This window comes from Zonotrichia leucophrys, chromosome 3 (genome assembly GCF_028769735.1).
Source record: "Zonotrichia leucophrys gambelii isolate GWCS_2022_RI chromosome 3, RI_Zleu_2.0, whole genome shotgun sequence".
Taxonomy (NCBI): domain Eukaryota; kingdom Metazoa; phylum Chordata; class Aves; order Passeriformes; family Passerellidae; genus Zonotrichia; species Zonotrichia leucophrys.
The window spans coordinates 55,727,943-55,754,411 of NC_088172.1; the positions used below are offsets into that span (position 1 = coordinate 55,727,943).

The 26,469-nt window shown below is 42.1% G+C and overlaps 1 protein-coding gene across 1 annotated transcript in view; it reads left to right on the forward strand.

Moving 5' to 3' along the window:
- TXLNB (taxilin beta) overlaps positions 1-23,849 on the forward strand; it is a 32,604-nt gene extending 8,755 nt beyond the window's left edge. Inside the window, exons 4-10 of the mRNA XM_064708294.1 lie at positions 2,685-2,855; positions 8,405-8,599; positions 10,143-10,262; positions 15,066-15,140; positions 20,293-20,385; positions 21,508-21,603; positions 22,700-23,849. Of these exons, the coding sequence (XP_064564364.1) occupies positions 2,685-2,855; positions 8,405-8,599; positions 10,143-10,262; positions 15,066-15,140; positions 20,293-20,385; positions 21,508-21,603; positions 22,700-23,512 (1,563 nt within the window). The 3' untranslated portion in view covers positions 23,513-23,849. The remainder of the gene's footprint in view (positions 1-2,684; positions 2,856-8,404; positions 8,600-10,142; positions 10,263-15,065; positions 15,141-20,292; positions 20,386-21,507; positions 21,604-22,699) is intronic.
- The last annotated feature ends 2,620 nt before the right edge of the window (positions 23,850-26,469 follow it).

Here is a 26,469-nt window from a genome sequence, read left to right on the forward strand (position 1 = left end):
CGACTGTGGGCACACTGCAGGCTGGAACATGGGCTGGAGAAGGTAGAAGCCATGCCAGAGGGGATGGGGAAGCAGGACAGGCATTTGGGCACAAGCTCTGCCTCTACTCACCAACAGAGGACATCTCATTCACTAAATCCAGTGTGTTGGGTCAGCAAAGCAGACTGGGGTTTACAACAACTTTAGCTTACAAACAGCTGTCACAGAATTGTTTATAACTGGACTATTTTCAGAGGTCCTGCGAGTCTCACAAGTGCTAGGTGCAAGAACAATATGCTAAAAAATAAATACAACCTCCAACATTGTCTGCAGTTGGGATCAAGATAAAACGTTTCTTTCCTAAATTGACTGTTTCTCTAGGACAGCTTTCAAAAGTCAAAGTTACTTCTATTTGCAGTTAATTTAACTTCTATTTCATTAATTATTCATAAAAACTTAACTTTGGGGACCATTTTGGCATTCCTATTTACCAGTGAATTGCCTTTTTCATTGGAAAAGTAACACCATGTCTTAGATATTCCTGAGAACATGGAGATATAAGCTTCTAGTGCAAGTAATATTAATGGGGAGGGGGGAAAAGGCAAAAAAAAAAATACATGGAAGACTTCTCATATCAAGATTAATACCAACTTTATTCTGAGGCCCCTACCTCAAGCACAGTTTGAGTGAATCATGAAATTTGGATAAATCACTATTTACTGAGCACAGACTGTGCATACAAAACGTGAAGTAAAAAGAACGCTTTTTATGTTTTTCAGCAGAAAGGGGATGTTGTCATCTTATTGCAAAAGTTCCATACCTTGTCAGTGAGCTCTCATGGGCAACTCCTCACAGCACTGACTCCTTCTTCTTCACAGCACAGCCCACAAACTCCAGCTCTCTTCTCAGCACAACCAACAAACCACAACTCCCTTCTCACCCAAATAACCCACTCTTTTGTAGCACTTCTCTTCTTATTGGACACAGCTGTGGGCTGTTAAGGGCAGGCCTGCTCCTAATCTTTGGTGATTAGTGCAGCTGCAACTCCTCAGGTGTGAGCCTACCTTCTGCACTATCTTTATTTTCTTACATTCTATCCCTCCACAAAGGGAAGGGGACAAAAACAAACTTATGAAAGAAAAAATCTCAGCCTTAATTACAGAAAATAACTTTCTTTTCCTACAATACTAGAAAAATTATTTCAGTTAGTGCAGCTTGACTAGATGCAAAAGCCTGTATTGTGATCTACAGGAGCAAAAATAGACAATACACATGTTAAAAGTTGGACATAAACTGTAAATGTACTCCAAGCTGGTGAGAGCATAGTTTTGTGGTACAATTAGCTGTGATTTGATCAATAATACATAGAGCTCTCTACTGTAAGCATAAATTACTGAACATCTACAGAAAACACATGAAAGTGTAAAATATGATAATGTTGACTGTCTTGTTTGAGCTGCACATCATTCCCCAGTGCTCACAGACTTTCCCAGTCATACTGGGGCTAATTAGTACAAGTGATACCATATTATTAGATAATGTAGTCCTAACAGCAACTGTTATTAAGGTTTGCATGTTTAAGTTCATGTGCTACTGGTTTTCAATCAGAAAATATCTGGATTTCAGAAATACCTTGCAATGTATGCACATCTGTGATACAGTGAGGAGGGTTATTGTGTATTGGAACAGGAGATGAAATAATTAAAAGCTTCAGAGGTGAAAGACTTCTTTGACCTCACTGTTAGGGTGTTAATTTAGGGTACAGGAATTTTTTTCAAAACATCCAGTGATGGACACGCATCAAAAGAAATAACCAGACTGTGCAGGGGTTACTATTAGGAATTAGGTTGCTGGTCCTCTTTGCCCCCTCCAAATCCACCCTGCTCCCTACCAGCCTTCCAGGGAAGACAGGAATCATGCACCCAAGAACAGCAGTCTCCTAAGGGAACAGCAGGGACTGTCCCTGTTTCCTCCAGGAATTATACGGAGACAAAGAGCCCAAAAGAGGTTTGATGCGCCATGACCCACCCCCAGTGATGGCAGGACCTTCAGAAACACAACTGGCAGACACTCTCACGTGGTCCTGTGAGCCAGAGGAGCCTGGCAAGAGGAGGTGCCACATGTCATTTTGGGAAACTCTTCTCTGAAGAGAATTCTCTTCCATCAGCAACAAAGCCCCCACATGAACAACATTCTTGTGTTGTTTTGTCCAGCTCCTCTTTTGTTGTTTTATCCAGCAGGTTCCTGCATATTTAGGAAACTGCTTCTTTTTCAGGAAACTGAAAAATAAAATAGAATTAGCAACCACTGTATCACCTCATGATCTGGAGAAATCTCACCACATAAAGCACTGCTGACTGCTCTAGTTCCAAATGTTGAAACAAAAAAAAAAAAAAAAAACACAGATGTCCTTCAAAGAAATTCAAACCACCAAAGAAGGAAGAGCTAAAATGGTGTGACAAGAATGTTAAAATTATGTTCACCTACCTACAGTACAGCATACTTGGGACAGTAGCAGCAAGCAGGCTTGGGAATCTCCAGGTTCCTCTGTTCTATCACATTAGTGCTGGTAAATACAAAAGATTTCCTAAGAGGTTAAAAAAGTTAGAAGACTTTCCCCAGACCAAAAGAGCTTATTTTCTTTTCTGTACCTCTTTGTTTTATTTTAATCAATGTTTCTCTGTTTTGGTCCCCATTTTGCCCAGCTTGAAGAACATCGTGCTGAGCAGAAGAAGCTGAAGTATCTACAGAAGAGGCAGGCCCAGATCACCAAGGAGAAGGACCAGCTGCAGAGTGAGCACAGCCGAGCCATCCTCGCCCGCAGCAAGCTCGAGAGCCTGTGCCGGGAGCTCCAGAGGCACAACAAGAACCTCAAGGTGAGCGGGAGCCTGAGCACAGTACCCAGCAGGGAGGGAAAGATGATGGGGACACCTTGCCATCTCCCTCTAGTACCAAGTCAAAGGCACTTGTGCATCTGCACATGCAATAATAATAATTATATATACACCCTGATCTTGAGGTCCGTTTACACCAAGACCCCTTTGTTTCTCATTTGGAGATATCCCAGCACTTTTGAACATTGGGTTTGCCCACACTGGCTCTGAGACTTCCTTGCATTATTAGGGAGCTCAGTGCAGAGAAGAGCAGTGGGACTAACAGACCGTGTCCCTCAGAGTGCAGATGCAAATGCACGTGCATGGACAAAACCACAGGCACGCCAGCTTTGCTCCAGTGGACTCACAGGAGGCTGGAGGGTGTTTTCATGTAATTCAAGCACTTGGACTTTCTCAAGTGATTTGTGAGGATCAGTCAATCAATACATTTGTCTAAAGACACAAAACATCAAGACAGGAAGAATGCCAACATTATTTGTGGAAGTTGTTTGGATTATGAGAATCAGTTAAAAGAGAAAATTTTTAGGAATGTCAAAATGCTGGGATCCATACACCATGTCTGCCAATTGCTTGGTGCATCATGCCATTTAAATGTGAAATTTATAATATGATTATGCTCCTTGAAAAAAAAAAGTATGTTCAAGAAGAATATTTCTGTTGTGATCATCCTTTTTTTTCTGAGTGCATGTTAGTGATAGTGTTGGTATTAGCATACAAAAGGCCTCTGCTTTGATCTATTCAAGCCCTTTCTTTATGGGGATACAGTTATGTATAGAATTACACATAGGAGTTGTCAGCAGCAAGAATTCCATCTGATACAACCTCTATTACTGGTAATGCATTTTCATTCACTTCCACCTGCTCAGGAGTTGGCCTTCAGGGTCTTGCTCTGACTTTCATTGTGTGCTGGTAAGAGTACAACTGGGAGAGGGAATAGTCACTCATACACTCCAACCAGTGTGTGCCCTAGTAGAAAGATATAAGCAGTTTAACACATAGGGAAGCTAGAAGCAAATCTCTCTGTGCTCAGTTATACTAGCGCAGAACTGCTAGTGAAAATTAAATTTATGCCTGTCATTTGTATTAGACCTGAGCTATTCCTCAATATTGATCCACAGTGATTTACCAGGCCACCTGTGGGTAAAATCTTTCGAAAGAAATACGAGCTAGTTTTAAAGTGAATTAAGGATACAGTGCTTTGCATAGCCTTAACTGATGTTCCTAAGCAAATCGTATCAATGGAACAAATCAGTGAAGACTGGGGCACTTAGAAAAACTAATTCTATTTGGAAAACATATTTGGAACAAATTTTGTTGAATTCCTCATACAGTTTCACAGCTACTTTATGCTTATTAATCTTCCTACTAGAAAGCATGATTTTTCCATTCTCTTTGTATACAAATACTTCTTTGCACATTTCATCTTTACAATTAGGAAAGTCTCTTTTCAACATTTTTTTACCTGTTGGACTGCTTTACTTTGTGACTAGGTTCTCTAAATAAACCTAACAATTTCAGGCTCAGTTCTTATTTATATTGTGTATCTTTGCCAGGTGAGCCAGGGAATATGCCTGAGGTGATCTGGTATTAGGAAGAAGTGTTTGTATTTTCATCACTTCTTTCCAAGAATTTTGAGACCTTTTAAGAAACCCAGAATACTATCTTTCCTCAGGTTCCCATGCTATCAGTGTAGAAAAAAACCCCAAAATTAAATAAGACAGTAAGACAAAATACACTTGCAGAATGCATGAGAAGTAAAGTAATAAACAAAAACATTCATTGTCTTTATCCAGTTTTGTCTCTCTAAGAATTTTAGCATAGATCTTGGAATATTTGCTTTAGCTCCTAGATATCTGTGAATGTCCGTGAACTCATGTTCTATTTATTTAAATTAGTGCAATTTTCTTTCACTCATGACTGTACTGAGAGGGCTCAAAACCAGAAGATCCATCAAATTGTATTTTTAAAATCTTATGCTCAAATATTTTTATTTTGGTTTTGGCAGGACAGAGATTCATAATTTTTTAGTGCTTGGGATTAGCAGTTTGATTATGTTTCAAAACGTGGAAAATAGAAGCTAGGAGATCGTGTCATTTCAATAGCAAAGGAGAAAGCTGGCCTGCCCAGATCAGAAAGCCCCTCTGACTTGCCATGTGGTACATTATATGCACATCATGTCATGTAAATGTCATCTTCACTCATCTGGTGTGTGGAATTCCCATTAACTGCGCATCCGTGCAGCCAAGTGGTGATGAATATGTATTCAATGCAGAGCTGCATTGAAAATCCACAGGGCAGATCAGAGAAGGAAAATTTCTGCTTAGTATTGGACACCAGCCTCAAATTTTCACTTACATATAGTCCAGCTACTCTGATTATTTCCTTGCAGTTACACAGATGTTTAACTCTCCCTCCAAGAAAAGAAGAATAAAGGTTTGTGAAATAGCAGAATGTGTTCTCACTGCAATGAAGAGCAGCTCTGCTGAGAGCAACAGCAACTCATTTCTCTGCATGGAGTTCATGTTCTGCCAATTATCTGACAGTTTGGTAGCTACTTAGCATCTTGTAGTGACATGAACATCTTAGGTCCCTCGTCCTCCCTGCCACCAGGCATTAAGCAATGACTTTCATACAAATGTCACAAAAGTCAACAGCTTTAGCTATGGGCTCAGCTCCAAGCTGGCTCAGACCGTGGTGCCTGGGAAAGAAGAGCACAGTTCATTGAAAAAAGGATTCCTCACTCATATCATCTTGGCTGATACGGCTTCAGCAGACCAATAGTGCCCCAGAGAGGCACGAGAACAACTCCAGTATCAATCACACTCTTCTGTTCACAAATGATCTCACATTCCTGTGCTAAATCCCAAACTGCAAAATATCCTGTCTTAATTTTAACAAGGTTTTACATTCTTACATTCTTGGCAGCAAAACATGAGAGCAAAAGCAGTATTGCACTAGGACAAGAACATATGTTTGAAAGGGTAAACAGGGAGTGCAAAGGTTCAGAAAGGGCAGAGAAAAGAGAACAAGAGTTTCTGGCTGGTCTCTGCTCAGTGCTGTAGCCACGCTGCTGTCCTTCTGCTCAACCAGTTCCCCTTAATCTGTGACTGGGATCTCAAGGATTTGACAAATGAGGGCCTCTGAGGAGCTCCCCAGGACACACACCAGCCCCCATCCCCAAGCAAATATCCTTCTCAAGTATATTTTTCTCCAAAGCAGAACAGATACAGAGAAATCCTGCATCCTGCAAATAAATGCTTGCTGGCTCAGTGTCTTTAACCATGAATCTTTGTATTGTTTCTGTGCTATGTATTGTATCATTTTTCTACCTCAGAAGAGCAGGAAATAAGATCTTCTGAGTAACACATATGCAGAGGGTCGGGTTTTTTACATTTGCATGATTGGTAGTCTCAGGATGTCTCGTTTCACCTCGTAACAGAACTGTTTGGTGTGACATATGCACAATCCATCTTTTTTGGTTTATATTCATATGGACTTATTACTCTGGAGAGCTTTAAATCACAGCAGTGACATGTTATAAGGCTACCTGCACTAGAACAATAAAATGTTTTTGAGGAAGGATGTTTTGAAGCCACAGAGAGACAACTTCAGACATGCAAGTTCAATTTCTCACTCTGACTTCTGGAAGTGAAGCACCTGCACTCTTCTGCCTGCTCAGGGCTGCACCTATGTAATGGAGAACTAAGGGGCATGAGGAGTTTTTTAAACAGTTTATTGGAGATAAAATGGAATTCTAACTTAATTAAAACTACCTTGGAATTCAAGTCAAAATTGGAAAAAGTTTCAAATAAAAATAAAAAGGTTGACATTGTTTGTAAACATGCCCTTTCAAAAGAAAATTAGATGTTTCCTTTTGGGAATGCTAAATCAATAGATCTGAAACATCTTTTGAGCGGCATTTTTAACTCTGCTTTGGAAGGTCATTCTTCTGCTAAAAGGATTTAAACAAAAAATACCCACAAACAGCTCTATTGCTGGTTAAGCAAAATGTTTCAAAATCATTCTCACCAACTGAGAAAAAAAAAAAAAATTGGAGAGCTTCTCTTTCATCTCGATGCAAATTTACTGTATGTTTCATTTCCAAGCCAGGTACTGAACCAGGATCCAACCCCCAGGTCATTTGCCCAGTTCCACATGAAATTTTTCCTTCCTATTAGTAGAGAGAGTCCTTCTGGGTTCACACTTTGTATTACTCTTTATGAATACACACACAGTTCTTGTGTGAACTGCAGAGCGCAGCAGGGCTCCGTGCACCAGGGTATTATTAATTTCTGTGCACCAGGGTATCATTAATGGCTCTATTGCTTTCCTCCCATCATCCAAGGTGTTGGCATCCCTATTGCTCCCTGGACAGCAAAAGGACAAACATGCTCGACCTTGAACAGCAGCTGTCCTAGATCAAGCTCGTGCTGTGCATGCTAAGCAGAAATTGGGTCATTTGGTATTCACCTTACTTTATGAGCAGGGCCCAAATCAATGCCTGCTATGTCACATTCATGAAACAAATTATACCTTATTAGAGTCAGCCAAGGCTTTATTCAAATATATTTATAGAAAATATCCATATGCAGTGTTACCAGAGATTTTCATGCAAATTACTATGATAGTTGAAACCTTATTAGAGTATGCCATTTGCATTCTGTGGAGTGAGTTTTAGCATGGTCCTGGCCTGATTTGTAACTACAGCAGATATGGTCTAGCAATTCTATATCAGGATTACCTTCCCCAGAAGGGCAGACTGCCCTGGAAGAAAATGAGGAAGGAATAAAAATAGTCGGTATTACTGGATCCAAAGCAATGAATCCAGATTCTTTCTGCATTGCCTTTTATATAAACAAATCTAAAACAGAAGTTCAATAATAGGGAAACAAACTAAATCTGAATGTCTGCTTTAATTCCGTAGGAAACAACTTAAAAGCTTTCCTTGAATTCTCTAGCTAGTAAATTAGTGCAAATATCTATGTCAGTTAAAAAATAAGGGAAGGAAAATTGGGAGGGGATTGGAAGGGATTCTTCAGCAAGTGATGGATTTCTCTTAAAAATTTAAATCCCAAAGGCCATGACTTTGATATGAAGATTCCTTGTTAAATCGAGGCATTGTAAAAGGTGATTTTTTAATTCAGTCAAAGAGAATTTCGATAAAAGAACTTTCGACTGTTTCCACTAAATATCTTTTTCCAAAGAAGAAGGTGGGATGCAGTATCATGAATCAAGACATGCATGTATGTCCTGTCCTTCAGGCTTGCTTTGACCTGAAGCTCTGCTCACATCCATCTTTATAAATGCAAATTCTTAGTTCCCTAATTTTTTTCAAGGCCGCTGTGTAATTGGCTCTGTAAATTTAGAATCTTGCCTAATGCTGGAGCAGATGAAAGCAAGAAAATCTCCAAAGAGGAATGCAAACACGTATAATCCTTCAAAGGGAAGCCTTACGCTACTCTGAAACAGTATTTTTCTGGAACTGCTTATTATGCCTCTCACTTACTGTGTTCTCTCCCATTTAACAACAGGAGGAAACAATCCAGCGGGCACGGGAGGAAGATGAGAAGAGGAAAGAAATAACTAATCACTTCCAGGGCACGCTGAGTGAAATCCAGGCTCAGATCGAGCAGCAGAGTGAGAGGAACATGAAGCTCTGCCAGGAGAACACGGAGCTGGCCGAGAAGCTGAAGAGCATCATAGACCAGTACGAGCTGCGGGAAGAGGTGAGCGGTGTCCCGGCTGCTGCCGGGGATGGCAGCACGCTGTCCGGCTGTCCCGGGGGACCAGGAAGCACTGCCGGCAGCCTGGTCGTCGTTCGGCTGTCTCACGGGGTGGCCCCCATGTGCTTTGCCCTCCGAGCAGCGCCGGGCCGGCAGCAAGGCCTCTGCGGGGTGGGGCTGCGTGGGACAGGGTCCGCCCGTGGAGCCGCGGCCGCCTTGCTGTGAGGGAGAGGGCTGAGGCACCCGAGCAGCTAGGGGTGCCAGCTGTCTGCTGAGCTGCCCAGCCCCGCCACGGCTCCCCCAGACCCTGGGGACCTCCCCCAGCATCCCTTTCCTCCTCCCCACTAAGCTCCCTCTGGGTACACCCCAGCTCCCTTTCCTTTAGGCAGCCTGTTCTGCAGTGACAACAAAGATATTTTGTTCCATCCAGAAGCAGGTTGCTGAGAAGGGCTCTGATGTAAACTATTTGACCCTTTCCCAAAAGCAGAAAATTAGGATGACAGATAAAGGAGACCCTTTGAATTTAAATAGATTTTTTTTTTTTTAATTTTGACACCAGAAAAAAATCCTCCAGTAAAATCCCAAACTACCTCTTTTTAAAATATTTTATGACAAACATCAACAAATATCACAATGGGTCTTTTTATAGTTTCTAAATACATTTACTGTGAGCCTCAGTGCAATCAGACAACATTATCATACTGAATAAAACATAAGTTATCTATCTTTACAATCTGGAATGACTGATACAATACCTGCTTTTCTAAATCTGTTGAATCATGTATGAATTTCTATACTGAATGAAGAAAATGTACACTCCTCTCTTGTGGTGTCTATGAGAAGAAAATGTAAACCAGAGGGACACACGCAGAATAATTGCTCCTATGAATTTTATCTGAGTGAATGAAGAGTGAAGAAGGCTATCAGCAACATTTATCTCCTGAAAGTCACCATGGAGGCAGACAATTTACAGGCTGGAGGAGGCCTCTGGTTTGTTTGGTCTTATCTCCAGATCCCCACTCATGTCCTGTCACCCAGGCCCTCCATTGTGCAGGTGTGTGCAGACCAAAGGGGATGTGCTGGGCTTGTATTTACTCAGAGGCTGTCATGGGCTGTGCACGTGCTCCCAGTACTGCAGGTGCAAGGTGTCTACACCATCATCCACACTGTGGCCATTTAACAGCTAAAAAATGTGTCCTCAGCACTTTTATTATTGGTGAGCAATTATTTGATCTTCAGTCATACTAGATTGGACTGATCACTGCATATGTAGATCATAGAACTGGCAAAGATGCTAAGGCTTTTTTTTTTTCATATAATAAATCAAAATTGATAATGTACACCAGCTTCCCTTCCCATGTTAATTCTGGCACAGTTTATTCTTATCACAGCTGTAACGTTTCAGTAATTGCAATAGGAGTGTCTTCTTGTTTTGCAATGATTTTGTCTTTTAAGTGTTCCAGTAAATAGCTGTACATGTACAAGCATGAAGGTCTGTGTAGATAATTAAACCTGCACATTCAGCAGATTATTTTTTTTTTTTCAGCACCTTGACAAAATATTTAAGCACAGAGAACTTCAACAGAAACTGGTGGATGCCAAGTTGGAACAGTCTCAGGAAATGATGAAGGAAGCCGAGGAGCGACACCAGAAAGAGAAGGAATATGTATGTGCCTATCCTTCTAATTTGTCTGTCTTTCATCTAGCTTTAGGCCAAAACAAGCCCTGCATGCTATTTCACGAATATATTCAGGTCCAATCTGGGGTACAGTAGCAAAGAAGTTTTTATAGCTACCATCAGTGCTCAATGCAAAGCAACAGCCTCTGAAAGGCTGCTTTCATTGTCATTTACAGTTTTAGAGCTAAACCATCAGAGAGGAGACCAAGAACGCGGGATTGAAGTGAAATGGCTGAAGGCTGCTATTCCCCCAGGTTCCAGACTCCCCAGGCATGCTGCCATGGATCCACTTGTGCCATGGAGGAATCCACAGGAGCCACTTGCTCTTACAAAGCCTCCCCTTCACTGCTTCCCTCCTTATACTGGTTTGCCTCTGTCAGGCAGGCAGGGTCTGGATCCATTTAGCAGCTTTGTCTGCTCTTTCTTCTTTTCTGGAGGCAAGGACATCTCTAGCAGGGGGACAGGGAAAAGTAGGAGACATGTCCTCTGCAGGCACAGCTGGGATGGCAGGAGGACATCCTCCATCTGTAGTCTGACACATTTTGTGACTCAATCTGACTAAAATTAATTTTCTCAGACTGCCTGGTATTTTCACAGCAATCCTCACATCCACAAAGGATCGGAGTTCAACGCAGGCACGTGGTCCCTCTTCTCAGTGGAGGCAGCAGCTCTCAGAGGGAGTGACAGGCTCTCATCAGCTGCAAGAAAGCTTTAGTTTTCACCAGTTCTCCACCTAACTCAGGAGCAGTGTGAGAGAGGACATTTATCCCTTCCCCATATCTGGAAACAGATATATTAGCACAAGCATGGCTTTAATGAGTATCTTAAAATACTCAAAATAGATGAAAATATGGGGCTCTAAGACTTGTTGTTAGAGCCCAAAGGAAACACAGCATACACCTCTTACCAAAAACAGCCCATAAGAGCATTTATCCTCTTTCTCTGCACTTATCTCTCAGCTGGAACACCCACTCCTGCTCAGCTTTACTCCCTGCTAAAGAGTGAGGGTGAAAACGAGTTGGGGCTTCTCTGTGCAAATCTGCATATCACTGCATGACAATCTGTAGTCCAGCTGACTTATTCTCCTTCACTCTGAAACCCACATAAAGCCAAACCCCACAATTTCATTCATGACCATTGATTCTTGGCAGATTTAAACTCCAAAAATCTCCAGATGTCCAAGAAATCATTTACAATGGCAAAGCAAATATGGGCTTACTTTAATGATGTCACTGGGAGTTCTGCTAATGAGTACCAGATTTCAAATACTGAGGAGGAAAAAATCCTCAGAACAGGAGATATAAAAGACCAAGCATTGGCTCTGTGGAAACCTGGCATATACAGACTTGTGTCAAAGACCTTTCATGCTGCACCTCTCATAACATGAATTTTGGGGCTACTTGTCATCTGTGACTGTCCCTGTTTTAGCCAAAACTTCTTTGCATGTATTATCCAGAACTGGTATGCACAGATTTGGTATTTTCATTTCTTTTAAAGCACTGAAAGTCATCACTGTCTACAATTGGGAGTGGAAGATTTTCTTTTGGGCTTTGCTGTTTGCAAAAATTAACAGGTTTGAAAACAAGCTCCAAAACTTTTACGCAGTGGGTGTATAATGGTATGCACAGTGTACAAAGAATATTTTTCCCATTGTCCAAATGAATTCTTAAAAATCCTGTCCCTGAGGTAGGCTGGTGGTGTGGGGCTAACATCACCTCCAAGCAAGGTAGATTTAGCTGCAGAAATGAAGGCCAAAAGCCATGCAATGAGTAAAGGCATAATTAAGCATGTCACGATGCATCATGGGCAGCCCTGCCCCCCATGTAGGCCCAGAGAGCTGGCCTACACTTGGCTCCCACCTCCATCCTATTGTTGTGCTCATAGTCCCTCCCACCCAGCCATTGTGCTAGTGTCTGTGGGAGTAATGTATATACATGTATGTGTGAAATCAAGGTGCTTTTGATGGAGTTCTCTTACTTAGCTGTAACTCTCTCCAGCTCAGTAATGTGCAAAGTTAGAACAGCTTTCAGAATCTTTCTCTCCATAGCATTTTCTCATCCCTGTGCATGACCTTTGCTGCAGGATTTTGCAAGAGTTCTTAAATGAAAATTATTGTATGCTTTTATCTATCTGATTACTCTTTGAAGGCTCACTTTGATGCCTTCCCATGCACTTCTTCCATATGGGAATCTTTGCCCCTATGCAAAACTTCTTTACCTCAGACAATGAGAGGTGTTGCCTCTTGCAGAGCGTGTGCACCTCAGAAGGTCATCTCATTGCTTGCACAGTTCACTCTGCACATTCACCAAAGAATGCAATTCCCTGTTGAAGCAGCAGTGATTCCTAATGTGTGGTTTCCACAAAGGGACAGCTTTACCTAAGGATGCTATTTTATCACCATCCCACAACTGGTCAGCACCACATAATTGGAATTTACAGAGTCTGACAGCAAAAAGAGAAGTTTAATTTTCACTAAGCCAGCCCCTGTGACTGTCTGGGCCTCCAGCAGCTACCATAGCTCTAATAATAGAGTGTAGCATCACCACCCTTCACTAAAGTGCTGCTCTGTAAACACCACATGCAATATTTATTCGTTTCTTCATACTTCAGCCTCCTTGTTACCACTTCATAGTCTATTAATAAATGTATCAGTTCTGATTCATTTTCTCCCAGCCTGGTGTTTGAAGATGACCTCAGGCTGCATAAGAACATGTGCTAATTTGAGCAAGCCTCTCTGTGGCTTGCTTCCATTACAGAAGAGTCTATTAACTCTTGGATTTTTGTTGACTGCAGAAGTTATGTGGGTCAATAAGAAAGAGGGATTTCATTAAGAGGCAAAAGAAGCAACTTTTCTTTGCCTTCTCTGTCCATCTGTTGTGCTGTGGCTGAAGACATGGTGCAGGAGGTGGGACCTTTTCATTATTCCAGTCACATTGGGTATGGAAGTAACACCAGCTGAGATTGAAGCAATTCAAATAAAATTCCAGTCCTTGAAAGTAATGACTGGCCTAGGGACTGGGTAGCTCTGAAGGTTTTGAAGCACATTTCATTAAATCATTCAAACCCTATAAATTCTAAAAGACACTCTAAAAAATTAGATATCAAAGAAAGGTGAAATTTAAAAATCCAAATTTCATCCAGACTTTTAAAAAATTTATTTAATTTTGTGTACATGAAAAGCATACTCTCTTCTGAGAAAATGAATGCACAAACTGTTGCTCATTTAACTCATGCCAACTCTTTTTACTGGCCATGGCATATCCTATTTGAAAGTTTAATCAACAAGACCTGAATTAAAGGACTTGATTTATCTCCATGGAATCAAATTAAATTCTCAAAATAAATATTGAGGCAGATATAAGTACAACACATAATTTCTTCATAATTGAGCTGTAAAACATTCTTGTCTAGGAAGCTTTAGATGTTAAAAATTCAGTGGGTTCAAATTAAAGGGCTGAATTGATGAAATATTTTTCTAGATCCAATATACAAATGTTTATGTATGCAGCAAATCTAATTCAGATAGTCTCTGTGCCACAAACAACTGGAGACCATCAGCATTTTAGGATTCATCCTCAGCTCTTTTACCAGGTGGTTTTTGCATAGTTTACATGTCTTATTTCCAATAAAATGGCTAGAATAAAAGTTTTTACTGGGGATCAAATACATTTTTGGCATGTGCTTCTACTTGCCTTCCACTTCCAATATAAGATCCCCTGACATACACAGTCCTTTTAATTATCAAAATATTTTTAGAGCCCAGCTGTGCTGTTTTAAATACAATTTACAGTACAATTTAACTTCAATTTATTCCAACAGAGCAAAATCTGTGGTAAAATAACTTCTTTATGTCTCATTTCTCAAGCTATCATTAGCATTCATTTTCTAAAATATATTTGGCCTGACTAATAAAACACTTTATAAATGTTTGGTAGACGACAGGGACATTTCTTTAACACCCTGGTAAATGTTTCCTGCTTTTAGATTAAACCAATTGCTGAAATATTACTGTGTACTTTGGAAGTGCTGACTCAGAACTGTAGCCAGGAAAGGTCTCTGCAAACCTCATTCTATGGTTCATTCAGCCTTGACCAATCCTCCCCCTGTTTTATCTGCAGCCTGCAGATCAGAATGTGATTTTGCCGAACGCCTTGGAGCAGGGAAGCACACCTTCCCAGGAGAAGCCAGGGAAGAAACTGCAGTCAAGCTCCTCCTGGGCTGCCTACTTAACCTGAGACATTTATCACCCTGAGCTGGAATTCTCCACTTGCCAGGGCAAACAGAGCCCAAAGATAACAGACAGCAGTAAATGTATGACATTTGCTATGCACTGGCTTTCTGAAAGCTCCCAGATTTTTTGATGCAGGTCTGACTGTGACCATCCCCACATGCTAACTCATGGTCATTAATGTGAAAGAAGTTTGCCATTCACTGGAGAGCAGGAATTTGGCTGGAGCTGTGCTGAAATGAATGTGCCAGAAAGTATCAGAACCATTCTCTAGAAGTCTGGTGAAGATGTGGTTAAGTACTGCACTTTTTATAGCCCACTGTACTGCACACTTAATTCCACATAGGTTTTGAACTCCTATTCAAATATGCCCATGGAATGCAAATAGCCTGTCCCATGTCTCAGGATAACACTAAATAGTCTGCCTTACCTAACTGCTCTAACTGTATTCACCTGAAAGTTAGGCCACTCCTTATCAGAGTAACATGAGGAGCTGGAGCATGAGGATTTCCAGCTGATAATCTAGGGACCTAACAATTTTTTCTCTGTTGCCCAAAACACAGCTCCTGAACCAAGCTGCAGAATGGAAGCTCCAGGCCAAAATGTTAAAGGAGCAAGAGACTGTCCTGCAGGCACAGGTGACGTAGGAGAGGTGATTGCATGGTGTGCCTTTGTTTGCCAGTTTTTAACCCATGAGGCACATCCCAGGTAAAGTATCCAAACGGCTTTCTGTGTATTCCTTCTAGCCTCATTCTACATCTCATAGACTATTGCAAAGGAAGCAGGTTATTTTTGAGCCAACTATAAGGTAATGCCCATACTGCAAATCATACTCTGACATGTGGGTGTGTAGTCTAAAGAAGAGAAGAAAAGAGGCTCTTTTTGCAAATTTTTGAGATAAAAGAGGTTTACAAAGATGAAGAGGGATTTTTTGCCAGGGAATGTGATAGGACAAAAGGTAACAGTTTTAAAGTGAAAGAGGAGAGACTTCTTTTACATATGAGGGATAAATGCTTTGCTGTGGGATAGTGAGACACTGGAAAAGGTTGCCCAGAGAAGCTGTGGATACCCTGTGCCTGGTAGTCTTCAAGACTGGCTGGATGGGGTTTGAAGTAACCTGGTCAGTGGGAAGTGTCCCTGCCTGAGGCAGAAGGAACCTTTAAAGGTTCCTTCTGACTCTAATCATTCTAAAGTGACGATTAATGAGTATTTACAATGCTCAACCACAGAACAATGTGTGTGCCTTGATTATTCACCATAACTACCCTTCAGGCCGGTCTCTTTTACAGCAAAGCACCGGAGTACATACATATCAGGAAAAAAGTTCACCAAACTGGAGCTGCTGTGCCCATATGCTTTTCTGAACTGGGGTGCAAAGGCAGCATTTTCATTAACTAACAGGAATTCTGTCTACTAAGGGCTTATAGAGAGGGGTCTCTAGGATTTCAGTGCTTAACTGTAATTTGAAACTTTCAGTAAAATAAAATTACTTGCCAAAATTATGCCAGGAGTCAAGCTGGAGTGAAAGGCAGTAAAACCAAGCCATAGGCAGAATATACTACACTTTGGGAGCAATGCAATAATCACCTTGAATATTCAAGTGAGACCTTGAATCAATGAGTGAGAGCACTAGATGACATCAGAAAGAGAGAGTATCAGTAAATTTTTCTAGATTTAAGAAACAATTATGTAGATTCTTTGACCTGTCTGTGAGAAAGATTCCCCCCAAGCAGAACCTTGAGGGGGGTGGTGTCAGTCTGTCAGCCCCTCTTGCAGCTGCCCATCTCCTCTTCCACCAGGAAGTGCCTCCCAGATCTTGCTCACAGTTAATCATAGAGGTAAGTTGTCCCAGCTTTTTCCTTGCAGATGGTCTAATTGCTGCCTCTTGAGCCATCAAGAAATTTCAGTGTTAAACTGATAACCTGGACACCTGCTAAGAGGGGTTTAGTTTTTAGTGGGTTTTTTCAGAGGCTGAGATAAGCCAGTGGCACACCGAAGAACATCGTGTAAACTGCTGCTGACAATAGTTTGACAGGTTCTGCAATGAAACCTCCAAGACCTCCAACTGAGTCTGTCCTGACTGCAAACCTGCTCCTAATTTTCTCAGAGTGGTTTTAACTAAACTTTTATGATCAACCAGAAGAATAAAATTGTGCAGGCAGACCTTGGTAGCCATCTCTAATGAAGCTGGAGTTATTGATAAAAAAATAGAATACTTGAAAGAGAAAAGGTGTTTTTAGAAAACACCAGTCAAGTCTGTAAAAGCATTGAGAATACATGTGCTCCTCTGCTCCTCCCAGGCTTGTGCAGACAAAAATTTGATTTGCTTCCTGAAATGAAATATGCAGTTAAGTGTGTTGCGCAAGTGTGAGAGCTCTGTCACTTACATACCAGCCTTCATTTGGAATTACCAGGAATAAAAACATTTTTAATATTATTTTTTTTTTTTAATTATTTCCAGTATGGTAGTGCCAAAGGACCTCCCTCATGGGCCAGATGCTGTAATGCAAGGTGTTGTGCAAGTGCAGAACAGAAAGAGCATGAAGAGCTCTTTGACACAAACAATACAAAGCAATAAGTAGATATTATGTCCCATCCCTGGAAGTATTCCAGGATAGGTTGGATGGACTTAGAGCAGCCAGGTCTAGTGTCCCTGCCAGTCTTTGGGGTCCCTTCTAACACAAGTCTTTCTATGATTCTGTGATTAACAAAGGAACACCTGCATGGAAATTTATTAGAAGATGTTGGGTCAGTGAGATAGGGAGAAGCTATAATATAACCTTCACAGTGAGATATCACTCTGCTTCAGAGGAGGTGATGAACACCCACTTCTTCCTTGAGCTGGAAGGAGCTGGGGACATCATATTCATGCCAGCCGGTCTCTGGGTGGCCAATGTGCCAGAGACAGCCAAATCCGGCACTCCAGATGGTGACAGGGGTCTGGCACGGGCTGAGGAGGCACACCCAAACTGTGGTGGTGCTTCCCAGGATGCTCCATGCTCTCCCCAGCAGATGCTTAGGCAGACTATTTTAGCTTCATGCATTGAAACCAAATAAAAAGATAGAAGCTGGCCAAGATCTTTAATGTTTGGTAGCCAGCACAGGGCAACCACTAAACCATGGCAACCAAGACGAACACAACAAGGCCAAAGGGGTGTCCCCACAGTAGCACCCTCTTGCCCTGGCAGTGCTGAGGAGCCTCCACTTCCCAAAGCCTTGCACTCACAGCAGTGCTGCCTCTGCCCTCCCTTCCCACACAGTCCTGCTGGATGCAGCAAGGCAATCCTCATCTCCCTGATCTTGGAGCACAAGTGCATGCTCCCAGTGAGTGACATCTCTCACAGCCTGTTCCCAGCCACTGTGAAAACATTCATTTATTATTCAGTTTAAATTGCAGATGCTATTCTTAGCGCTGTGGTGCTCCTCAGGGACTCAGCTGAGGTCAGAGCTTGCCCTGTTCAAATGTGAAGTGGTTTTGACCTAATTAAACAATATGCAAAAATTGGAAGGGAAAGCAGAGACAGAATTGAGGTGAGCTTTTTAAAAACAGATCAGGGCTAGGAGCCTCAGTTCTCTGTCTCCCACCTCTGCTCCATCACCTGGGTTTGGGAAGCTCAGGCATTTCTCCTTAGAGCTGTGACGTCTCTTCCAAATATCAACATTCCACTACTACACCAGGTAGCAGTGTCCCACCTAGGCTGTGGAACTTGGGCTGCTAAAACAAATCCCTCTGAGTTTTTGTTTGTGCCTAGGTCACAGCTCTGGCTACAGCCTTTTATGAACACAAACATGCACGCTTCATGTCAGCTAGCTGTGACACTGGCACCACGGAGTGCTCTGTATGGGTTAACATCCTGCATCTTCAGCCAGCTCCATGGGGAAGGGCTGCAGCCTGTGCCCTCCTCTCAGCCTCCCAGGCCATTCCAGCCCAGGTTATACCTGCCTGGAACCCTGCATTGGTGGCTGTGGCAAGGGGCACCATAACATAACAACCAGCTTGAACAAGCATGATACATAACATAACTGTACTTGACGTCAAAATCAGAATGAAACCCACCCCGCTATTAGCAATGTTTTCTAAATCTTCTTTCCCTCAGTGACTTCACAGTAGTATCAAGGGTGCGTTGGCTACATCCCCTCTACACTAAAGAAAATTTCCTAGGTAATCTTTTTTCCAGCTCCCTGCTGGTGTGGAGAAAGAAGGCAACCAGCTTCCACCCACACACTGGAATACTGCAGGCTGCTCTTGACCCTCCCAGAGCTCTGCAGCCACCCTGCCTCAGCCACCACATGTGACACCATGTGACACTTTTTCTAAGAGCTGCCAGGCTGGACAGATGAAATGTCTGACAACCTAAATATTTCTAGGGATGTTCTGGCACCAGAAGGAATGGAACAAGCTGGAGCTGGTCTTCTTTTCCAAAGGGAAAAAAAAACAGCAAACAAACAAATAAACAAACAAACAAACAAAAACCAACCAAAAAATTACAACAAAAACCAAACCGTGCAGGAAAAGCCGAAAACGAGAAAATCTTACAGAAACACTAACCTCAGATCTTTAGAACATTTGTTCCCCCAAAACCATCTGATTATTTTAGATACAAAAAATTGTAATAATGAAAAAATACAGCCACAGATAAACTTTCACATGGCTGCCAGGTATAAATTGACAGCAAAATATGGAGCCCTGGTAGTCTGAAATGCTGGCACACTGCAAGAGAATTTTATTCTGCTCTGCTTCTTAGAGTGAAGTGAAATTGGCAAAAGAGGCTGGCTGGGGATGGCTTGCTCTGTCTTTGCTGGCCTGGCCTACAGCTGCAGTCCAAAACAGAGCTGACACGGTTCCCTCTCAGCTTGCTCAAGCTGTGGTGCAGGGATGCATCCTGAAGGAATGCTGTGCAGATTCACAGCAGTGTGAAAGTGAAGGGTGGGCTTTGTTTACATGCCAGGTAACACAGAAAGTGAGCAGTGACACTCCTCTCTAACAGGGGAGTGCAGTGAAGCACATCAAGCACTGCCTGTGCAGCTCCTGGCCAAGCCTGAGCCACCAGGTGGAAAGATGGAAGAAGGGAAACCACAACTGCAGCGTGGTGCGGGGATGCCTTTCCCCCAGCTCACTTGGACATCAAAAGCATCCTAGCCAGGGTGGCACCCAGGTCCCTGCCTGGCTGGAAGAGTGCTCAGAGAAATCCCCAGGGCAGGTGAACAGCCAGGCAGCCACACAGTATTGACCTCCTCTGCCAGGGCTGAAACCCCCAGGTTAGAGCTGGGGTTTGGTGACATCTGCATGGTGAAGCAATGCTTGGAGCTCAGGCACAGCTCTGCTCGTGCTGGCCCTCACCTTGAGTTAATCACACTGAATGGTCCTGCACAGCATCAGTGCTTGGACCAGCTCAGGTTAGTCCTTGCCTGTGCTGGGCCAGGGATCAAAGCAAGGGGAATGTTTTCACAAGTCTTTTATCTACAGAATTACTTTTCTTCTGGGCACTCTGTATAGGGATACCACAGCTGCAACATTCAGGAGAGGAGGGCATCCATAACTCTCAGGTCTTTTTAAAATCACTTGCCTGACTCTTTCTATTCTTACTCATCTTTCTGCAATGGAGGAATCATAATAGTTTGCAACCATAAAAAGTTGCAAAGAGTTTCTGTGCTTTCATGGTCTCCAAACAGAAACGAAATTCCATGCCCAAACATAATATTTATTTTATTATCTTCTACCAAAGTAGAAGTTTGCCATCCTGGATGTACTGAAATTAGTGAGGTTTTTTTCTCTCTCTGTTAATACAGATCACTCTGTACTCTGAAAGATTTGAAGAATTTCAGAAAACCTTGGCCAAAAGCAATGAAGTGTTTGCCACATTCAAACAGGAGATGGAAAAAGTGAGTAGGAGCTCATGCCTGAACTCTGTAATTGATACGTTCCTTTTAGATTTTGATATTTCTCACTCTAATAATTCTACCTGAGATGGGACCACCTCTGCACATTTTGAAGAATAATTTCATCAACATTCAAATAAGATTTAGGACACACTCAGCCACAACTGACAGCAGGTTGGATTTCAGCTTTGCAAGCTGAACAGCAGAAAGGAGAGTAGAAAGTTCTCCATTTCAGCTAAAACTGAAAGTGCCTGGAAGAACAAATATTTTACTTAAAATATATTGTGGTGGTTAGGTACAGATCCCTGAAACATCCCAGAGGGGGAGTCTGGAGCCACATTTATCACCCATGTTCCCAGGAGTGCCCAGAACCTTCTGGGTGACTGACACTGGTACAGAGAGTTTGACATAGGCTACATACCTTTTACTAGAGTGTGTAGGCAGAGCTGAAGCCCACCAACCCCTTTACACCATATGGAAACCATCCAAGAGACTGTTTCCTTGCAGCTGGGGTTCTTATTTCCTGTAATGAATGGGAGTTAAAAACCAAACACATCTACATTTTGTACATACTTGTAATAAACAATGTTCTGCTCTGCCACCAAGGCTCAAAATCTTCATGCCCTGATCCAGGCAGCACCTAATAATTCTTCACAGAGAGTCCTGCCTATAGAAAATCATCAGGAAAAATGGGGCTATTTAGCTAGTGGTGTGTTCTGGAGGTAGTATAGAGGGGTGAGTCATCCAGGGGGAATTTCCCTGGCCTTGAGGGCTCAGAAGAGCCCCTCTTTAACTTCCCAGCAGTGTAACACTGTAGTCTGGTAAAGAGACAAACAGAATCCACCAAATTCTTTGCCTTTTGTTTTTGTGGTAGTTTGTATGCTGGAAATTGGCGATAATCAACTGGTCCTACTGTTGGGACTACAGACTAGAGGCTGAAAGTGATATAGCAGCTACTTCAAATGAAATCCATCCCTTAACATAAATTATTACTTAGCACAGACACTACAGCTGCTGGTAGCAGAGCTCTGAGCAGGACCAAAGACTTGAATAAAGGGGCTGCCCTAATTTCATCTTTAGCCTGGAATTTCTGTTGAGATGCAGCTTTTCTTCCTGATTCTGTAGATGACAAAGAAAATGAAGAAGTTAGAAAAGGATACTGCTACATGGAAATCCAGGTTTGAGAACTGTAACAGAGCATTACTGGACATGATTGAAGAGGTGAGCAGTCTTTCCCATCTCAACTTGCATCCTTTTCCCCACATAAAACTTTAACTAGGAGATGAGATAATCCCAGAAATCAGTGAAAAAATTCTTCTTGAATCTAAGGGTCTTTCTTTCAAACTACCTTGATAATTGGATGTCTTTAGAGAAGACATCCCAGAAGACAATCCCAGCTGGTAGTGCTTTTAGATTGTGCAGGCATCCACTACATCCATGAGAAACTGAATTATGTAACTCTGAATTTTAAGTGCTCTAAAAATGGGTGATTCTCAATGCTCTCCCATACAAGCAAATTGGCATTAATTCACTTCATGCTACTTTCTGCATAAGAGCATCCACCCGGGGAATTAATGTGTTCTAGCTAATGAACTTTAAAATCATGCCTTTCATTAACTTCCTGTGTAGTCAGACTCTAAGAGTCAAAAGCAAGTACTGTGTCTCTCCATACTTTTAAATGTGCTGTCCCAGGGGCATTGCAAAGGAAGTTCATAAGCACATTGGAACTCATTCAAAGAAGATAAGAGGCTGCCTGAAGTTTCACCCCAAACATAAGCTGAACCGGGACCAGATCTTTCTGGTTAGCTTTGTAGCTCTGTGCTATTGCTATTTCTATTTTTATGGATTTCTGTATCTCTTGTTTCCTCACTGGGTGTAGAAAATGTTCCAATTCAGGATGCTCTTACAGAGCCCAGAAGCAAGATAAACAAAGAAAAAAAAATGCAGCTCATTTGCTTCCAAATTCACACCCACACCAACCAAAAGTCTAAGCAGGCTTTGGGTTGCTTGTCTGCATGGACATCCACTATGCTTTTCCATTTCTCCAGAGCATCAGCAGGTACTCCTGCAAATATATTTGAGTGAAATTGATCAGAATATGTATCCAGAATGTTAATACATTGTAGTTACAGGGATGAATTTCCTCTTAAATCTTTGGTCCAAAACACCATAGTTATTGAAGAGCAGTTGGTGAAAGTCAGCCACCTGGCAGCATCCTCTGAAGGCTGCTCAAATCATTTCCTAATTGCCAGTTCCACTAATGAATTGTATGCACCCAAACTGAGCCTGTACCTTTGCCTGATGTCTTTGACTACAGAAAGCCATGAGGTCCAAGGAATATGAGTGCTTTGTGCTGAAAATCCAGAGACTAGAGAACCTCTGCCGTGCTCTGCAGGAAGAGAGAAATGAATTGTACAAAAAAATAAAGCAAGCACAGTTCCCAGAAGAGGTGAATGGAAACGGCATCTTAGAAGAAGAAGAAGAAGAAGATGATGAAGAAGGTGATACTAAAACAACGCCTTCCCCCTCTGAGCAGGAGAGCATTGAGCTGCATGAGAGTGACAAGAGGATGCTGAAGCAGCTGGCTGAAGCTTTCAGGGTGTCCCACAGGGCAGAGGAGTCCCTCCCAAGCAACAGCAGCAATCCAGAGCCCTGTGACACTCAAACATGTAATGCCATCCTGGTGCCAGAACCTCCTGCTCCTCTCACTCTACATTCAGAGGCTGGGAAAACCTGTGAGCAGCCCAGCATGAGCACAGCAGCACCCACTGAACACACAGCAGCACCCACTGAAAGTATGACAGTGCCCACTGAGAACGGGTCAAAGCCCACCAAAAGCACGCCCTCACTTCCAGACAGGGTGCCAACACCCACAGAAAGTGTGCCAGTGCCTCCTGAGAGTGTGCTTGTCCCCACTGGGAACATGCCAATGCCCACTGAAAGCATGCCAGCAACCCCTGAAAACGTGCCAACCCGCACACAAAGCACACCCATCTCCCTTGGGAATATACCAGTACCCATTCAGGGCCCACCAAAAGCTGCAGAATGTGTGGATGGCCCAGCAGATAGATCTGTCCAGGGGCAGTCTGGGAAGCAAACAGGGGACACAGACATGGAAGCAGTGGATTGAAGACACCATGTGCCCAGGCTTGTCTTCTGCAAACCAGAGCTCTGCTTTGTCCTCTAAATGGATACCTTTTTTTTTTTTTTTTAAGAAACAAAAATTGTTTCCTAAAACACACTCATGTATTTGTATGCAAATGTAACGCACTTCTCTTTGCTACCACTATCCAGTAATAATGGGTCTGCAAATTTTGCAGTCCTTCATCTGCTTGAAGTATAATACTTTCTTAATGACATGGAAATACAATGAAATCACAGGATCTCTTTTTCCCAGGCATGATGAGTCATCTCATTCAGGAAAATAATTTTAGTGTTGCACTTCCATGTTTCAAAAAACGATGCAATTCTCATGCATATATTTAAAGACTCATAATTAATTCTATCTATTTATTTTGATATTGCATAAAAGGTGGCCTACTTGGACACACTATGATTTTAATAAATGAGGTGAAAGGAATCTGTAATTACAAAGTAAAATACTGAAACTATAAATGTGGTCAGCCGTATCCAAGGAGTGGTGCAACAGCCAGAGGTAAATTTTTGGGCAAGGAAATCGCCACTCAGCACTGTAACCTAAACACCCACAAGCTTTCAGCCTTAACTTCCATTGATCTTTTCTGCTCAGTCTCCTAGAATAGGTTTTGTTTTCAACAGAACTACAGGGAAAGGGAAAAGATCTTTTCTAGATTCACATAAAATAATTGAAAACAGCAATTTCCAAACTGATGGCAATTTCCAAGGTAGGGGGTCACAATTCTCTTTCTACATCCGACAGAAAACTGCTACATTATCATACTACTTGGAATCACAAGGATCATGCCTGTTTCCAGCACACAGACGAGGTGAGAAGATGAGAAGCAGTTTGCAGATCCCAGTTTCTAGGCAAGGAGCAGAAAGCAGAGTGGAAGGTACCAGGATGTATTCCAGAAGAATACAGATGAATAATCCTGAGATCATGCTTCTGGATGGTGCTGTCACTCCCAGTTACAGCCACATGAACCACAGCTTCCTCCTGGCACTGCTGCATGGGCCAATGCTCCCAGGAGAAGGATGAGGACTCACCTGTCACCCCATTCTGGAAGCAGAGCACAAGTCAATAAGCCAGAAGCAAAGAGGAACCAGGAAAGCAGGAATCCCTCTCACAGACACCTCCAGGGGCTGGCTACATCCCCATCCCTTTCTTGTCTAACCGGCTCTTCCCACCTGCCTGCCAACAGCTGTTGCTTAACAATGCAGCCACCTTGTCTGAAACTGGTTTGTTCTGGTGCCAAGAACAGCCGTGAAGGAAGGAGCCAAGGGAGGATACCTACCCAGACAGCTCTACAGTCTCAAGCAAGGAGACTAAGTAGGCTTTTTAGAAGGTTGAAATGTCCCCCCAGGAATGTCCCCCGGGATTATTTTAACCATCTTTAAGCCTACTTAGGCTTAAAGAAGGTTAAAATAATCCTGGGGGATATTCCTTGCTTCTCATCTCTTTCCTCTGAATTCCACCCAGGTCCTTCAGAGTCTTAGCTGGACAGCTTAAGAATTTGAAAAGGGCAATTAAGCAAGATGTTTAGAGGTTGGAAAGGGAAATCTTACAACCAAAGAAACCCATGTTTATAGAAAAATCCCGAGAAGACCCCAAAGACAAAGCGACTTGTTCAAGCCAAAGTTGAAGTCCAGGTGAACCAAGAGGAAAGATGTCACTTTTGACACACTGTGGGAAACAGAGTCCTTCCAGCATGCCACCCTCCAAAAATGGGGTTTGAATCTCTGCTTACTGCCAACATGGCCCATACCCTGGTTAAATATGTCTGTGAACTGCTTGGTTACAGAGCTGACCCTGGGAGTTTACAGAGCATAAACTGCAAATGTGTCTTTGGATATGGCCTGTAGCTATCATGACTATGCCTTATGTTAGATAACAAGACCTACAGGATTTATCTCATGTCTTTAATCATGTGAAAGTAGATAATTTGAGTCTTAGTTATCTTAAGCTCCTTTTATAAACAGTGGAGAAGGAAAAGCATCTTTTGAGGACAAGTTATCCCATGATAAGACTGGCATCCAAGTCAGAAGGAATTACTTTCTCTCTGAAGATGATCTTTCTCTTCAGATGCTAGAGCCAGCCTAAGACAACTAATTTAAATTTAATACGTCTATTGTTAGGTATCTAAATTAGGCAACATGAATTCCATCAAATATTCAGATTCAAAGCCCTAAGCGAATGGCCATCTCTGAAAACCAAGCCAGTTATGTGCCTGTGAAAACATTAATGTATAACAAATCTGTATCCTAAGACAAACAGTTATACTCACCTGATACACTTATTTTTAGTTTCCATTGACTTAAGTTGGTAGAAATATAGTTTCTGTTACAAGTTTTGTTTGTTATCAGGGTGACTTTTACAATTAATGCAATTTAGATACTTGTTAATGTGTTGGGGGTTTTAATTCTTGATCTTGTTTGATTCTGTTGCCATTTTAGTAACCACCTGCATGAAACAAACTCCTTTTTCTTTAAAGATGCCCTTATTTTTCTTCAAATAGCCTTCAGTTGTTGATGTTTTCTTATACATTCAAATATTTATGCAATAATAATGGCCTTACAACTTTAGGTTGGTTCCATTTTACATAATCATTATGGTCACATCTTTAATTATGTAATTCATGTCTCATACCTTCCAGCTTCAGCAAGCAGGGAGACAAGGATCCTGCAGATAAAAACTTCCTACATAGTTATGATTTATTCTTACAGCATCATTCCTCATGAATAAATACACAGCCTTCTAGGAAAATTACTCCCACTCTCTTCCACCTTCCTCATTTTTGTCCTTGAAATTCTAACACTGCAAAATTCTAACATTCAAATACTTGCAGCTCCTATTACTATGAGTTTCTCTCACATACCTGTTGCTTCTCTTCTTTTCTCATGTACCAACTGTATTTTATCCCAGCAGTTTCCTCCTCATTTTCAGTATGT